Source organism: Bos grunniens, chromosome 10 (genome assembly GCF_055505025.1).
Source record: "Bos grunniens cultivar Pamir isolate PY7600 chromosome 10, Bosgru_T2T1.0, whole genome shotgun sequence".
NCBI classification, from domain to species: domain Eukaryota; kingdom Metazoa; phylum Chordata; class Mammalia; order Artiodactyla; family Bovidae; genus Bos; species Bos grunniens.
In genome coordinates, this window is record NC_141174.1 from 91,634,943 (window position 1) to 91,653,512 (window position 18,570).

The 18,570-nt window shown below is 37.1% G+C and overlaps 1 protein-coding gene across 20 annotated transcripts in view; it reads right to left on the reverse strand.

The window, feature by feature from the left end:
- TENT2 (terminal nucleotidyltransferase 2) overlaps positions 1 to 16,462 on the reverse strand; it is a 60,680-nt gene extending 44,218 nt beyond the window's left edge. For 4 of the 20 annotated variants that reach the window (XR_015135483.1, XR_015135478.1, XM_086323089.1 and 1 more), the window contains exons 1-5: positions 16,141 to 16,462; positions 15,834 to 15,897; positions 9,472 to 9,645; positions 9,255 to 9,344; positions 5,550 to 5,787 (exon numbers count right to left, since the gene is read on the reverse strand). Coding sequence is in view for 12 of the 20 variants with exons in the window: in XM_086323089.1 (XP_086179215.1) it covers positions 5,550 to 5,787; positions 9,255 to 9,344; positions 9,472 to 9,608 (465 nt within the window). In the remaining 8 variants the exon portion in view is untranslated. Of the gene's footprint in view, positions 1 to 5,549; positions 5,788 to 9,254; positions 9,345 to 9,471; positions 9,646 to 13,810; positions 13,957 to 15,184; positions 15,255 to 15,833; positions 15,903 to 16,140 lie in introns of all 20 variants that reach the window. The other 16 variants (XR_015135482.1, XR_015135476.1, XM_086323088.1 and 13 more) reach the window with 5 other exon arrangements.
- Positions 16,463 to 18,570: the final 2,108 nt, after the last annotated feature.

Genomic DNA, 18,570 nt, shown 5'->3' on the forward strand with positions numbered 1-18,570 from the left:
CCATACCAAAGTTGGTCTAAAACATCAACAGTACACAGGCTTAGATGACCTAATCTAATAACGCATCATCAAATCCCATCAATTTCACTTTCCCCAACACAGTTTAAACCCATCAATTTTTGTTCATCTTAACTATCAGCACTTCCTAATTCAAAGCACCATTACCTTTTACCTAGTATCCAATAATAACTTCCTACTTCCACATTTGTGCAACTGCTTAAAATGAAGTCAAAACAATTTTTAACTCATCTCTTTCTTGCTTAAAAGATGACCCTGAATAGCTTATCAAAGTTCTTAGGTGAAAACTAAAATGATATACAAAAGTCCCTGCATGATCTGCCTGATTCCCCACTTCTCCTACCACACTTCAGCAATTTTCCCCCTAAATCAACCAAACTCTAGCCACCATATGGCCTCCTTTCAATTCTCCGCAGACTGCATGCTCCTTTCTATCACACAGTAAACCTTCAGACTCACTGTTCCTTCTCTCCACCTCCAACACTCTTCACTGATTAACTCCTACTCACCCTTCAGATCTCAGCTCAAATATTATCTCCACACCATCATGGAGATAACTCTGCACTTGTCCTTTATAACACTTATAAATATATAAAGCTGCAATTCGCATGACTATTTCTAATGGCTCTCCCTCTCACTATGATGTATGTGCATGGTAAAGAGACCATGAATATTTAGAAAAATGCTGTAACAACATTTTAGCATATAGCCAGCACTCATAAATTTTTGTTGATTACTTAAAAAAAAAAAAAATACAGAATCTAATCTACTTCAGGAGTTCAACTGTCACTTTTATTGCAGGTATTCATATCTCGGGCCCCAACCGTGCTTCTGAAATATATACGGACAGCTCAGCTACAACACGTTTTTCTTCAATACCAATTAGCTTACAGACGATGGATAAATAAGGCAATGGTATCAATTTAATGTATTAATTGGACTGATTTGTATGTGGAGCAGAAATTGTGGAATTGTAACCTTTACAAAAAAAAAAACAACAAAAACCCTTAGCTTGGCTGCTCACAAGAAGGAGTCCTTACAGATCTAAATCAACTAAAGCTAAGTGTCTACATCTAGGATCCCCACTCGAAAAGCACTAAACATACCCCAACCCTCACGGAGCTCTCCGCTGGTATATTTCCTTCAGAGACTTACTTAACAGCTGACTCACTCACTCACAGCTCCACTTTAACTGCCTTGTCTCAGTGACCCCCCCCAAGGCAGCATATGTCAACTGTGTACTGTATATTTTTTAATATCCCTTGCAATAGCACCCAACCAGGCTAAGCCACATACCTGATCTATCCAGGTCATTTTCTAAGGGACTGATTATTGTTCTTCAGAGCGTTCTGGTTCCAAAACTGTTTAGGTTTTGCATAGTGTACTCTCAAGCCCTATTTCCCATGGCCTTAGCATGCAATCTGCAGAACATGAGGCCATTCAAGAAGACAAATGTTACAGCAGATTTCCCATAGTTCCAAGCGCTGAGGAACATAACTCTTGACTACTACTTCCTCAATCAGCTTGAACACTCAAAATCTGGGTTCCTCATCTCTGTTAACAGTCCAAATCATTAAAGCCGCTGATCTCTCTCTCCCTCTCCCCCACAATCACTCCACACAGGTATCAATTTTCCTTATGCATGGTCTCTCACATCTTTTTTACCACCATCCACCATAACTGAAATCTCCAGCATCTCTCATCTGAAAAAAATTTAACAATTAATAGCCTTCAAGGTAATTATACCTCTTTCCAGGCCCTCCTTATTCCAAACCAAACTCCACTAAACTGCAAGAATTATCTTCTCCCAAATGCAAATCTAATTGTGCTAGTCCTCTACTCATAAACCTTCAATGGTCTTCTACTGTGCATTCAAGGTCTCAAACTGCTGCTCCACTTTATCTCTCATTGAACCTCCCACGCATCTTGAAATCCAGCAGAGATAAACCATACAAACTGTTGACAAAGAAAGACACTCAGTAAATATTAGATTTTACTCTCACAGATGACCTACTTTTATAGTCAATTCTAAGAATGTCATCTCCCTACCCTTCATTTTAAGCATCTTAAGTTCCTTCTCTTTATATTATTAGAGACAAAGGTCAAATCTTCATTGTGTCACTTACTAGCTGTGACCTTGAGCAAGTTATTTAGCTTTCTGAGCCTCAGTAAAATTAGGATAATATCCATGTCATGAGGTTGTTGAAAAGACTAAATGACATAGCATATGTAGAATGCCTGGAAGAGAAGAGACATTAATAAATGTTAGTTTTCTTAAAAAGTGTTCATTTAAAGAATGAACACAGAAATGAACTTGCCTTCTTTCTCCCAGAACTGGCAAGTAAGAGTAACACTCAAAGAAGCTGGCTTAACAATAGAATACTACTAATAATCTTTATCCCTTGAGGTTAAATGCTTATGCCAAAAGCATAAGATTTAGGGGAATTTTTTTCTATGCTACTAAGCAAAGAAAAGGTTATTGATATGGAACCATATTTTATTAGATGATTTATCCTGACTAATGTTATTAAATTTACTGAGACTCAATATATTAATAAACCTTATCCATATGCAGAAGTCAGTTCCAATATTTAACTATTTACAAATATGTGTGTGTGTTAGTTGCTTAGTCGTGTCCAAACTCTTTGTGACCCCACGGACTGTAGCCCACGAGGCTCCTCTGTCCATGGGATTCTCCAAACAAGAATACTGGAGTGGAAATTGAGAGCTTCAATACTTATGCATAATATATTCCATAAAAAATGGGCCTATGGCTGATTCATGTTGATGTATGGCAGAAACCAACACAACATTGTAAAGTAATTATCCTTCTATTAAAAATTTTTATATGGCCCTATCTACATACATATATCAAAAACCCACATAGAGTAAAAGGTTGTTATATCTCCATTCAAAGTATTGCCCTGATTTGATTTCTACTGCAGGCTTTCACAATACAATATTACGTAAGTTTCTTTAAAATGAGAAAGCAAAGAAAGGACAAAGAACTGAGAGGTGCTGAAATGGGGTATCAAACCTTTGAAGTTAGTTTGCTTTCTCTTTCCTCCCACTGATATCGCCTAAATGCTTCTCCTACTTCATAGTAAGAATAAAGAATGACAGCCATTTTTATAAATAGTCCTGAGACAACTGGACCAAGAGCAAAACAGAACTTACACCTCCCTACCTTAACATCATATATAAAAATTAATTCAATGGATCAAAGACCTAAATCTAAGAGCTAACACTATAAAACTCTTAGAATAACAGAGGCATTCATTTTTGTGACCCTGGATTAGGCAACATTTTCTTAGATATAATACCAAAAGCTCAGGAAACCAAAGAAAAACAAATAAATTGGATTTCATTAACATGAAAAGCTTTTATGCTTCAAAGTGCATCATCAAAAAAGTAAAAAGACAAAGCACAGAACACAAGAATATATCTGCGAATTATATATCTGGTACATGTCCAGTATTCAGAACATATAAAGAACTATTACAACTTGACAATTAAAAATTAAAACAGACAAAGGATCTGAATAGACAATTCTCTAAAGAAAATATACAAATGGCTAACACACAAATGAAAAGATGATCAGCATCATTAGTTATTAGGGAAATGTAAACCAAAATCACAATGAGATTCCATTTCATACCCATTACAATGGTTATAATCAAGAAGACAAATATTAAGTTTTGCCAAGGATGAAGAAAAACTGGATCACTCACACACTGCTGGTAGAAATGTAAAATGATGCAGCCACTTTAGAAAACACTTTGGCAAGTCCTCAAAAAGTTATACATAGCGCTACCACATAACTCAGCAATTTCACCTGAGTATAGACCCAAGAGAAATGAAAACATCATGTACAAAAACTTATACACAGATACTTGCAGCAGCAATATTCTGAAATACCTCCCAAACCCATCAACTGAGGAATGCATAAATAAAATATGGTATATCTATACAATGGAATAGTATTCCCCTATGGTGGTGGTTTAGTCACTAAGTTGTGTTCGACTCTTGTGACCCCATGGGCTGTATAGTCCACTAGGCTCCTCTGTCCACAGGATTTTCCAGACAAGAATACTGGAGTGGGTTGCCAATTTCTTCTCCAGGGGATCTTCTGTTCCCAGGGATCAAACCCAGGTCTCCTGCACTGCAGGCAGATTCGTCATCAACTGAGCTACCAGGTAAGTGTCCTCTTATTCAGCTATAAGGAGGAATAAAGAACTGAGAATTGCTATGACAAGGATGAGTCGTGAAAACATGCTAACTGAAAGAAGCAACACCACGTACTGTATGATTCCATTTATATGAAATGTTCAAAATAAGCAAATCCATAGAGATAAAAAATCAGTACTGGTTGCCAGAGGCTGGGGGAGACAGGCAGAGATAAGAAAGCAATTGCTGCTGGGTACAAAGTGTCTTCTATAGGTGATGAAAATGTACTGGAATTAGAAATTGGTAATGGCTGCACTGCCTTCTGAATATAATAAAAACCACTGAATTATACCCTTTGATGGAGTGAATTTTATGATAAAATTGCATCTCAATTAAAGAAAAAAAGAATGATAGCAGAATAAAAAGTGGCACAAGCAAGGAATGAAGCAAGTATTCCCTTTTTGACCCAACATTTTCTGAACATTTACTATGTTTCAGACTTATGCTGCTTGCTAGGAATGGAAAGATGAGTAAAACAAAATCACTACACTCTCCAGGCCCATTCTCCTTAGTCTACAAATGTGGTATTTCTCAAAGGTAAAGCAGCTTTGAAAATGCAAAAACAACAAATATAAGCTGCAGACAATTCAAAAGAATGCAGATTTTTACATTATAAACTCCTCTAAATTAGCCAGAATGCTTTTTTAAGAGTTTCACTAAATATGGGGGGGGCAGAAGAGACATGCTTCTAATATTGGTATTAACTCATTATTCCCCAATGCTGATGTCATTTTCCAAGAAGTATTACTGAAATAGCTTCATTTATTTTAAATTGTTTTCCAAATAATGTTTTTGATAAATCTTCCTTGATCATATCACATATCGTATCAGTAATATAAGAAAGTATTATTTTCTCACTGACTCCTGGGTTCTCTATTCTTGACATTAAAAACCTCATGATAAAAACAAATATATCAAAAAAAAATATATATATATATACCAAGGAAAAACATGCTTTTTAATACTTTACTACAGTATCCATATGAAAGCTTATTTTACTATAAGAGAATAGGTAACAAGAGAATTCTCTAAACTAAGAAATCAACTCTTTTAGGTTCTTATCCCAGATTTTTATGAATCAGAGAAAATCTGACATCCTGATATGAAAGCTTCATTTCCAAAGAACAGCTCACAAAAATCAAAGAATCAAATTTAGATAGGAAACTATGTTGAATAGTCTTTTAAATAGTACAGAAAACGGGCATGTTCTACCTAATCCAAGACATTAGATATTTCTGACACTTTTAATATACTATTTATATTAACTTCTCAAAAGATAAAACTAAAGTCTATATTAAAATTACCTTATCTTTGGCCTCAGGCAGTGTGATTTCTCTAGGTTCTAAAATTGATATTTCTCGAAAAGGTGGAACACATCTGACTATATCTGGTACATAGTGTGTATGAAACAATGGTGACATTGAGTATCTTCTTTCATCTGATAAAGGCACTATGTGGTTAACTATAGTTGGCTCTTGGTGGGGTGAATGAAAACGCTGCCGTTTACCATCAAGAGGAAGATTCTTTTCATCGCTTAATCTCCTGAAAACAAGCAACATACCTTAGTGATTAAAGATATAACTTTCTCATAACAAATAGAAAAAAATTTTAAATATATAAATAATAGATGAAAATACTGACTTTTTCAGCAAGGCCATGTTATTAGCTCTAAATGAACCATAAAATATTGTCAGTATAAAGAGACACCTTTATTTATTTATTTATTTATTTTTTTGCCTCTCCCTCCCCCGCCCTCCCTCTTTTTTTTTTTTTTAAAAGAGACACCTTTAGAAAAAATGTATAATAATGCATATTTTTAAAAAAACAAACCAATATATATATCAAGGTTAGTCTCTTGCATTTGAACTACCACAATATTTCATATCAGCAACAAAAACTTGGTAGGAAAATCTCTATTTATAGAATCACTAACAATAAAAGATCCAAACTCTAACATAAGGAGGATAAGATTAAGTGAACTGAGTGCTGTACATAAAAAAAGGATCTTGGGAGTCCACCTATGTTCTGGTTTATCAGCAGGAAAGACCAAATTAAGAGAGCTGGTTTTTTGTTTTTTGTTTTTTTTTTTAACTATAAAAACACTAGATAACTAAACTAGTCTGAAAACGAACTCTACTTATATAGTTCAATATAACAGTATTATATACAATATAACAGTCTTGTATTCATGTTAAATTCTTGGTCATGACTGATATATTTTTAGTTATACAAGAGAATGTCCTTGTCCTTAGGAGAAATGCACTGATGTGCTTTGGGATAAAGTGAAACAATGTCACCAACTTTCTTTCACATGGTTCAGAAAAAAGTGGTGGGGTAGGGAAGCAAACAGGAAGAATAAAACAAAATTTAGCAAAACTGATGAATCTAGGAAAACCACATACAGGTGCTCGCTGTACTGTTTTTCAAATTTTTCTGGAAGCTTAAAAATATTCAAAATAAAAAAGAGAAAACAACTTAAAAGTAATTATTTGTTGGGAAAAATAGTATTTACTTAAATGAATATTACTAAGTTGTTTAAACCACAGGAAATTATCCTTTTGTTTAACTCTAAAATTTTATGGGTCATAGCCACCTGAAGGTTTTTAATATTCTTTTGGGATTACGTCAATTACTCTCTCTCTGACAGACCCACAAAATAACTAGAATTCCTACTTACAATAAAGGTATACAAGTGTTAAAAACATAAGTATACATTTAATATTTTTAAACATAAAATTCAGAGCTTTACATAATGAATATCTCTATTGAGAATGTCAATGTTAAGTTTAAATATATATATAATTATGAACTAATGGAATTTATTTTCACTCATGATTCACAAATGGGGCTATCAAGACAATTTCTAGAACACAAAAATTTAAATGAAGTCAGTATTTTAAGCATCATGATACAGTTTTCCACCCAATTCATTACCTCTGTGTGCTTCAACTTTCTCAACAGAAGAGGGGTAACAGTACTTAGCTCACAAATTGTTGTAAAACTTTGTCAAACCATTATTTGCAAAGTCCTTAGAACAATGCCTACTCTACACAGTGAAGGATTGATGGTGAAGCTGAAACTCCAATACTTTGGCCACCTGATGCAAAGAATCGACTCACTGGAAAAGACCCTGATGCTGGGAAAGACTGAAGGCAGGAGGAGAAGGGGACGACAGAGGCTGAGATGGTTGGATGGCATCACCAACGCGATGGACATGAGTTTGAGTAGGCTCCGGGAGTTGGCGATGGACAGGGAAGCCTGGCATGCTATAGTCCATAGGGGTCGCAAAGAGTTGGGCACGAAGGAGAGACTGAACTGAACACAGTGAAAGTGTTAGTTGCTCAGTTGTGTTGCTCCAGGAGTTAGTTGCTCCAGGCTCCTCTGTCCATGGAATTCTCCAGGCAAGAATACTAGAGTGGGTTGCCATTCCCTTCTCCAGGGGATCTTCCCGATCCAGAGATCGAACCCAAGTCTCCTGCATTGCAGGTAGCCTCTTTACCAACTGAGCCACCAAGGAAGCTGCAAACTGAAAGTCGCTCAGTTGTGTCTGACTCTTTGCGACTGTATAGTCCATGGAATCCTCTAGGCCAGAATTTTGGAGTGTGAAGCATTTCCCTTCTCTAGTGGATCTTCCCAACTCAGGGATAGAACCCAGGTCTCACACTGCAGGCAGATTCTTTACCAACTTAGCTATCAGGGTAAAGAATAAAATAGATAACCAGTGGGAATTTGCTCTGTGATGTAGGGAGCTCACTCATACGTATGCCGACGGCCGATTCACGTTGATGTATGGCAGAAACTAACACAATAGCGAAGTGAAAGTTGCTCAGTCACGTCCGACCTTTTGTGATGCCATGGACTGTACAGTCCATGGACTTCTCCAGGCCAGAATACTGGAGTGGGTAGCCTTTTTCCTTCTCCAGGGGATCTTCCCAACCCAGGGATCAAACCCAGGTTTCCCGCATTGCAAGCGGATTCTTTACCAGCTGAATCACAAGGGAAGCCCAAGAATACTGGAGTGGGTAGGCTATCCCTTCTCCAGCAGATCTTCCCAACCCAGGAATGGAACTGGGGTCTCCTGCATTGCAGGTGGATTCTTGACCAACTGAGGTATGAGGGAAGGCCATAGTGGGTGAACAGTAATTCTTATCTAGTGTTATTTCTAATTGTACATAAAAGTTATGGAATGTTTATACAGGCTTTAAAAAGCAGTATCTTGCTAATATTGCCAAGGCTTATTTTAATACTCACCCCTAAAGTTCTATCAAAATTACCCTGTGATACATCAATTTCTTTTAATCAAATTGGTTCAAGTGAATTGAGTCCTGACTTCTCTAAAGAAAGCTTTATGTCATATAGAAACTTTCACTATAATAATATTTATTGTGGAACCTGTGTAAGATAAATTAAACAGTAAACTTTAATAGAGTTATAAGCTGAATTACGTCCTCTCAAATTCACATTTAAGTCTTAACCCCTAGTACTTCAAAATCTATTTGGACACAGGGCCTTTAAAGAAGTAATTAAATTAAACTGGGGTTATTAATCCAACATAACTAGTATCCTCCGAAGAATAATTAGGACACAGAAAACAGAGAAGGATGACAGTATTAGGAAAGAAGGCAGCCATCTATAAGCCAAAGAGGGAGGCCTCAGAGGAAATCAAACCTGCTAACACCCTGATCTCAGACTTCTAGCCCCCAGAGTTTTAAGAAAATTAATCTGTTATTTTAGTCACCCAATCTGTTGTACTGTTATGGCAGCCCTAGCAAATATACAGAAACCCATCTACTTTAGTTAAAAACACAATTAAAAGTAGTTATTTGAAGATAGTTACCCCTAAAATTTTTTAAATACTTAGAAGTTTGAAAATGCTGTTACATGACTGACTGCACAGACCCCAGGAAACAAAATGTAGGTTAGTGTCCATTTAACTTAATACAAGATACAGTGTTAAACAGTTCCCAAAACTGCACATTTTTCTTTTCAAATAAGTAAGAAATACTTACTTCCTTCCTCGAAATAATGGGGAAGTTGAGGTCTGTATTGGACTGACATTTCCATACGTCAACTGTTGTAATGACACAGCTCTAGACAAGCTACCAAAAACAAAGAAAGAACATGATAACATTTCCTCTAACTCCAAATGTTTCATATAAAAAGGATCTGTGTCAAGCACAAACTTAAACTTACAAATAACATGGGCCAAAACAACAGTGCACTTACTCTGCATTGTGAAAGCTGAACTGTGCATCTATAAGCTGCTGGTGTGAGTAAAGACTTGGTGACAGGGCAAAGAAGTTATTATGCTGTTGATGGTTTGGAGTGAAAGGCGGGCGACCCAAAATTGAGTTTGGGAACATGCTCTTGTTCACTAAAAGACAACATGTATTCTTCTACCTAGAATAGTTTTAAAGACAAATTATTATAGATTAAAGACACTGAACTTTTTGGTAACCAGTATCTACTATTTAATAAAGTTACCAAGTTACAAATTTCATTTATAAATTTATTTTCTCAAATAGATCTCTTAAGTCACAAAATACATAAAATAATAATGATGAATTTTAAATCTAGACTAACTCTATTATTCAAATGACACTAAAATCTATGCAAATTTCTAACTTCATGATAAATTAGTCATAAACTTATCAACAACTCTCTTATAAACCAAGTTAACACCATTATACTTTGATAATAAAAAGAAACCACCCAAGAGATGTATTTAATGAAATCTACAATTTCTTACATTTATCCCCATTTTAATTTATTCAAAAGCATAAGCCTTCTTCATATGACAACCCAAGTCCCAGGATTTAGAGCTTACAGATCTGATCAAACAAGGGATGGAATTTTATTACCTAATAACTATTTATAAAACTCTGAGATTCCCCTCAAATTCTAAACAACTTATAAAAACAACAGCCAATAAGAGAGTTTGTTCTGCAGGAACAGAGAAAACCTATGTAAAACGCAATCAGAATCGTTCACTGCCCCTGCCAAGAGACTAGATATTTATTCTTTGCAATGACTGACCCCAAAAGGCTGTAAATTCACAGAGTGGGATAAAAAAACAAACTGAAAACAAATATTAAAGTCTACAAAGTAAAAATAGCATTCCCAGCTTATATTCCCAATACAAGCAATTAAAAAATTCATCTATGAAATAATGGAAAGAGAAATCATATAATATGGTAACAAAGAAATCTGTAACATAGAAGCAGTCGTTCACCAAGAAAATCTTAAGCTTGCTAGAAACCTACAATGAAGTCTACTATGGAACTGCCTACCTAGGCACACAGAAGCTTCCAATTTAGATTTCTAGAAAAACAACAGTCATGGATCATCAGAAGTTAAAAATTTTAAAAAGGCCTAGTAATAAATAGAAACACTTGGAACAAACGAAAGATGAGAGGAAAAAAAAACTCATTAATTTCATAATTAATGAAAAAAATACTGTATATGTAAAACAAGAATGTGTTGTTTAAAAAGCAAGAAAGGCTCTTGGAAATTACAAAATTAAAAGCAGAAATATCCAGCAGAAAGCTAAAAGAACACTGAGGAATGAACAAGAAAGAAAAACTGGTGAGGGCAGACAGGAGGCAAAACAGTAAGAGAAAAATATAAGCAACCAGGTGGTCCAACATCCAACACAACTTAAGTTCCAGAAAGAACAGAAAAGGAATTACCAAGAAAATAAAACAAGAACATGGTCAGAACTGAAGAACACCAAGCCTTAGACTGAAAGGATCCAATGAGTAAAGAGCACAAGATACACACGCACACGTCTATATACACATATATATATAAGCGCATATTACAGTGAAATTTCAGAATACCAGGTAAAAGAAGCTTATAAATATTACAGAGAAAGAAAATGTTATAAACAAAGGGATGGGGTGAATAGGTAACAAGGTCCTACTGTAAAGCACAGGGAACTATATTCAATATTCTGAGATAAACCATAATGTAGAAGAATGTAAAAAAAAGAATGTATATACATATGTATAACTGAATCGCTTTGCTGTATAGCAGAAATTAACACAACAGTGTAAGTCAACTGTACAATTAAAAAAAAAGAAACACACAAAGGGATGGTAATCAAAATGGCTTTGGACCACTCAATAGCAACAGTGGAAACAAGACAAAGAAGTGAATGCCTTCAAGGCTTCTGTAGGAAATGCTTTCAAGCTATAATTCTATACCCAATTATAGTATCAGTGCAAAAGGAGAATAAAAACCCTTTCAAGACATGTAAGGTATTGAAAAAAGTAAAAGAAAATCCCAGATCTAGGAAAAGGGAGTTCTCACACAGGTCAGAGACAGTAAATTCCCCAGGATGGTGGTGAAGGGAAGCTCAACAGCTTAAAATAGAACACATAAACAGAGGGCTACAAGAAGATACCCAAGGTGGAAAAAAAATGAACTGGTAGTTTACCTTATATATTTGACCAGAGAAGAGTTTGGCCAACAGAGCAGAAAAAATTAATTATAGGAACAGAAATGTAGCAAGTGAGGGCTTCCTGGTGGCCCAGTGGTTGAGAATCAGCTTTACAATCAATGCAAGGGACGTCAGTTCAATCCCTGGTCCTGGAAGATCCCACATGTCTTGGAGCAACTAAGCCCATGCGCCACAATTACTGAGCCTACCCACTGCAACTTCTGAAGCTGGTGCATTTAGAGCCTGTGCTCTGCAACAAGAGAAGCCACTGCAATGAGAAGCCCGCATAACAACAATAAAGAGTAGCTCCCACTCTGAGCAACTAGAAAAAGCCTGTGTGCAGCACTGAAGACCCACCAGTCAATAAATAAATAAAGTCTTAGAAAGAAATGCAATAAGTTAAAAATAAATTACTGAAACTACAGACAAAACACACTCAAAAGGTCATATAAAAAAGAAAATATAGTCAGTTACCTACTTAGTTCTTAAAATAACATGAATATTTAACATATTGATTTAAACAGAAATTATAACATGTATACAGGTGAAGTTGCTTCAGTCATGTCCAACTCTTTGAGACCCTACAGACAACAGCCCACCAGGCTCCTCTGTCCAGGTGATTCTCCAGGCAAGAATACTGGAGTGGGTTGCCATGTCCTCCTCCAGGGGATCTTCCAAACCCAGGGATCAAACCCACATCTCTTATGTCTCCTACACTGGCAGGCAGGTTCTTTACCACTAGCACCACCTGGGAAGCCCAAAATTATAATATATTTATATATTACTTACTACATTGTATTTATTTATAATTACATGTTATTATATTATATTTTACATATTATTTACATGTTTATATACATCATAATTTATGATGAGAGAGGCTACATAAAAGTGCTAAATCCTCATTTTCAATAGATGTCAATCTAAAAAACAAGTTATAAAAGTTGTGTTTTCTTTTTTTTTAGAACAACAGAGGAAAACAATATATATACTACTAAAAGAAATAATAATTGCCTCTGGAGATTGGGACCAGATGGCTTGAAAAACTAGAATAGGAGACAATAGGAGAGGAAAAAAAAGAAAGCTCTGGGAAGAAACAAATAAACCACTCATAGAAACTTTATTCCTTTTCAATTCTGAAAGATTAAAATTTCCTAGGCTAGCCATACATAATGAGACTCACCAGTTTAAAGTTCATAAGAGATTGTGCAGAAAAGCCACCATCAGATCCCAACCCAGGTGCCAGAGACAAGGTGCTACCTCCAGAAAACAAGAGTTTGTCAGCTTTCTTCAGAAGGCCTTTCTCTAGCTATAGGAGACTGATTTTTTTTTTAATTCCTATAATGTTTGCCAAACTATACTCTCTGATGTTTGCTGCTGCTGCTGCTAAGTCACTTGTCATGTCTGACTCTGTGCGACCCCATAGACAGCAGCCCACCAGGCTCCTCCGTCCCTGGATTCTCCAGGCAAACACTGGAGTGGGTTGCCATTTCCTTCTCCAGCCTGTTGTTTGCTGCTTAGAGACAATATCTTGAACCAAGCAGGACTGCACAGCATTCTTTATTAAAAGTACTCTCAATAACAGTAGAATGCCAGATTTAAGGCTGTCCCTAATGCCACCTTCTCCCTTTACTTGGGTTCATACTCTTTCCTGGCCTCCCTGACTCTGCTTCTCTGATCCAACTTCCCAAAAAACAATTACTATGTCACAGGATTCATGAGAAAATGACATTAAATACAATTCATTATAAAGAACTGTGCTTGATATTTAATTTTACTGTAATACAGACATACAATATGGATCTGATCAAATAAGAGAAGGAATTTGTATTCAGAAAAACTAGAATTAAAATACTCTATATTCAGATTTATTTAAACCAGTCCATAGGTAAAACTCCAGATATTTTGTTTATGTGTATAAATATGTTTGTATTTTCTTCATGCTTGAGACCCAAAATGACATAATAGCCCAGATTATGGGCTTACTTCTATCCTATTATAAGGTCAGAATAAGGACAGAATAAGTCAAAAGATGTCTTGTGGCCCAGAAGTACTCTTCAAAGCTAAAGAAGTACTCTTAAAAGCTAAGAATGATTGCATACTTAGTTACTTTAGAGCAGTTACCTAAATCAGTGTATCCCAAATTCCAGATAAGCATCAAAGGTTTTGGAGCACCACCAAAGCAAAGAATCTGTCAGTTCTCCTCAGATGAATTTTGGCCTTCAAGTCCAGCTTATTTAGGCCAACCTTGGAAGTGGGGAGAATCATTCCTAGGGAATTTAACCAATGACATTCAATGCTTTCCAATAGGTATCCTGCATAATCATCTAGAGACAAGGAAGTAAACCAAAAGCCCATGGATTTCTATTCCTTTCTAATATTTCTCTTAATATTAACAGACACACAAAGATAGTAATATTAAGGTACACACACAGAGTCGTCCCTGACTCTTTGCAACCCACCCCAAGGACTGTAGTCCACCAGGCTCCTCTGTCTGTGGGATTCTCCAGGCAAGAGTACTGGAGTGGATTGCCATTCCCTTCTCTAGGGGATCTTCCCAATCCAGGGATCGAACCTGGGTCTCCTGCATTTCAGGGAGATTCTTTCCCACCAGCGCCACAAGAAAATCTACTCCCTTAATACATTCCAACACTAATTCTGATGAAGATAAAAATGACACCAAAATAATAACCTATTATAAACAATATCGGGCTTCCCTGGTGGCTTAGATGGTAAAGCATCCACTGGATCGCAAAGAGTCAAACACTACCAAGCAACTTCACAAAAAAAACACAAACAATAGACAATATAAGGGATCATTTTTTAAACAAAACAGAGTTTTTGAGAATAAAATCCAGCAAAACTACTATCACACCGGATTTAAGGGGACTTCCACAAAATTTTAAATTTTTTTCTTATATTCTGAATAAAAGGCTTTTTCAGCAAGTAGAGAAAAAGAAGATTACTCCACATTATCCACAGTACCAGGTATAAAAAATTTTATGATAAAGAAAATGCAGATGTTAGTGGTATCCTATTTTTCTTAGTCTGAAAGTTATCAACTTCTCAATCTGTCTTGACTACACAATGGAATAAATTTTGAACTGCTTTAAAACTGTTGCATTGGTTCCTGCCTTAAGGAGAGATTAAAGAGACACTTTTAAGGATTAGTTCTTGACTAAGCAAGCCTACTGGGAAATTATACAGGTCTATCTGTAAATAATCATACATGAGACAAGGCTGTAATGGAGTAGTTTTCAAAGTAATTCCTAGTGACATAACCTTTGGTCCTGTAACTTAAAAATCGGAATTTCTATCCTAAACTTGACCTCCTCCAAAGAATTACAGAACACTCAAGATTACATAAACTCCTTCATCAAGATTTCCTAGGAAGTGGAATCTGCAGTTATCTGTCCACTTTGTCCAAATGCCTCTGATCCCCTAAACTTACTACTCTTCTTCACAATACAAAAAGTCTAACTCCTAAATCCTGCTCACCCTTTGTCAACCCATCCATAGGTTGTGAAAGAGACGTCCATTTGATTAAGAATTAGATCGCATCCAAGTGCTGAAAAATAATCGAGCCACATGATTCCAAAGGAACATTTCTTCAGTGCCTATTCCACACAGAGCCCGTTACGGGACATTTCCTACTGTTTAAAGTATTGTTACTGTCAGTACAAGGCTGTCGATGCCATGTTAAAAAGCCTTGCGGAAATGAAGCATACGAGAGTATTTACAAAAGTAGCATGTTACCTGTAATACAAACACATAGACTTAGTATTCACTTATGATCTTTCCGTAGAAAACCACACACCACACACCTGTTAAGTTGCCAATTTAGCTTGAGTTTCAGTTTCTTTTTTGTTCCCCTCACTGGTATACCAATATAAACAAACAACTGGTATTTCAGAGAAAGAGGTGAGACAGAATCAAACAAGGCAGGGAACGTGGACGATTCAAAAGTTGGGAGACACATGTACCCCTTCGCGTTCTGGCCTAGAGAGTTGAAGAGGGGGCAAAAACAGAACACAGGGGGTACACAACAATCGGACAGAGTCCTAATCTGTGCATTTTCCTGTAACTCGAAGAACTGAGGCAATATCACAACCACTCAGTGAAAAGTCTTAAGTTTCAAAGTATTTACCTTAGCTCTTCACCACCCTTTGAAACCCCATGCAGAGTCTCGAGACGCTCTTCCTCGTTTGGTCCTAGACTTGAGGACGGGACGCGAGGAAGACAAATGAGTGAAGAACGTCACAGTTCCTAAAATGCTTCAGCAAATTCAGCAGTCCGGGGGCCACCCAGACCTCTGGGATATTGAGGAGATACCGCCGGAACCTCCCACACAAAACACTAGTTTTCGAAAGTTTCCGGCGCGCCGCGGCGCCCCGCCCCGCGCCCCCCAAACGGGCCTACAGGGAGGCTTCCCTCTCTTAAACCCGCTAACTCACAAGTGTCCTCGGGAAAGGACTGCGCAGGAGGGTCGACCGGCACCCCCAGCCCAGGAGCTCCAGGAGCGACGGCCTGGCGCGCTTGGTCCTAGCTTCCTCCCGAGCCAAAGGAGGTAGTGCCCACGCGGAATGGATAGGCCTGGCTTCGGGCTGAGCGCCAAGTCTCGGCCTCGGCAGCAGGGAGGAGCGACACAAGAAAAGGCAGGGCCGGCAAGGGTGTGGGAGCTCAGGGACGGTGGCAAGAGACGGAAGACTAAAAAGAAACCGAAAAAAGGAGGCGTAGAAAGCCCTATCGGAAATACCCGGAAGACCGACGTGACCCGGATGGAAACAGCGAACAGGCAGCGGGAGGTCATACTTCCGGCAACGGCCTCGCTCACTCCTGCGAGCTCTTGGCTCGAATGCGCAGGCGCCCGAGTGTGCAGGCGCGCGGCTGGGGGCGTCACGGTTAGGCTGGAGGAAGGTCGTAGCTGCGAGCGCGTTGAGGCTGGGACTTCCTTGAGAAAGGCAGAGGGTTTCCCTGAACCCCATCCCTAAGCTCACATTCTGATAAGCATTTTTTTTTTTTTTTTACCGGTCCTTCCTGTCTGCATGGAGTGACTCTTTCCCAGAGAAGCTTTTCTTGGCCTCCTGACCAAGTTTTTCCCTCACCCTTCTTCACCGATCAGTATTAAGCTTTATTTCTTTTTTTTCTCGTTAATGATCTGAGAGCTGCTTGGGGACCCTTATTTATCTATAAAGCCTGGACTAGTCCCTGTCCGTAGTAGCTAGCATTCACTAATTCAAAAAGTATTTAGTATTTCTTCTTGAGTGAGCTTTAATAGTTGTGAAAATATAAGCTGTCGGATTTACTCGTATAAAGCTGTTAACAGTATTTATTGTCCTTTTAAAATACACAGGACCTCACTCCCTGGTTCCTGAAATTAGTGATTTATGTCTTGTTTGTTTTTTTCTGATCGATCTGGTAAGAGGCATATTAACCTCACTGATTTCAAATCTCAAAATAAGCTTTTGGTTGCGTAGGTTTTCTCCGTTTTTCTTTTGCATTGATTTCTGCTGTTATGTTTATTTCCTTTCTTTTTTGTTGTTGTTTTTAAAATAATTTGCCAGGTTCTTGGAAACTGACGTCATTGATTTGAGATATCTCTTCCTTTGTAATACAAGAATTCAGTAGTACAGGTTTCCTTCAAAATACTGTTAGCTGCATCCCACACATTTTAATATATTGTGTTTTCATTTGACTTCATTTCAGAATACTTTTCTAATTTCCCTATGAGTTTTTTTCTTTGATCCTTTGGTTATTTGTGTGTTCTTTAGTCTCCAAGTATCAGATTTTTTTCTAGAATATCTGTTATTGATTTCTAATTTAATACCATTATCATCAAAGAATTTACTTCATATAATTTAAATCATTTTAAATTTATTGAAATTTGTCTTGTGGCCCACAGTGTGGTGGGTTTGTCTTGGTAAGTGCTCTGTGTACGTTTAAAATAAAAGTTTATTCTGTAGCTGTTGGATGAAATGTACAAACGTCAATCACACCAACTTGCCTGATACTAGGCTTCCCAGGTGGAGCTAGATGTAAAGAAGCTACCTTCTGATGCAGGAAATGTTAAGAGATCAGGGTTTGATTCCTGGGTCAGGAAGGTACCCTGGAGGAGGGCATGGAAACCCACTACAGTACTCTTGCCTGGAGAATCCCGTGGACAGAGGAGTCTGGCGGGCTACAGTTCATAGGGTCGCACAGTCAGATACAACTGAAGCAGCTTAGTAAGTCCACATGTTTAAATCTAAATCCTGGGGTGGGGTGGGGTGGGGTGGGGTGGAGCAAGGAATTTAGAACATACTGATTTTTCTGTCTACTGATTTTATTATTTAAGAGAGGAACACTGAAATCCTTGACTGTAATTACAAATTTTTCTAGTTCTTGCTGTTCTATTAGTTTTTGCTTTATGTGTTATGAAGCTCCGCTAATAGTTGCATAAACATTTAGAATTTTTCTATTATTTAGGTGAATTTACCTTTAATGAAATTAATATGAAAATTACTTTGTCATTAAATAATTTCACTTTATAAATCACCCTTTTTTTTCTTGGTAATATTCTTTTCTCTAGTTGTACTCTGTCTGGTGGTAATATACTCACTACAGCTTTTTTATAACATTAACATGATTTAATTTTAAGAGTAAACATAATTCAAATTCTACAAAAGTCTTCCAGGAAACTGAAGGAGGTAAATACTTCCCAGCTTATTCTGTAAGGATAGCGTTATTCTGGTACCCAAACTCAAAGATGTTGCAAGAAAAGAAAACCACAGGCCAATAGCCTTATAAACATAGATGCAACAATTCTTAACAGAATTCTGCCTATTTTAGTTCCACAATATTTGAAAAGGATAGTACATTATGTCCAGATGAAGGCTTATCACAGG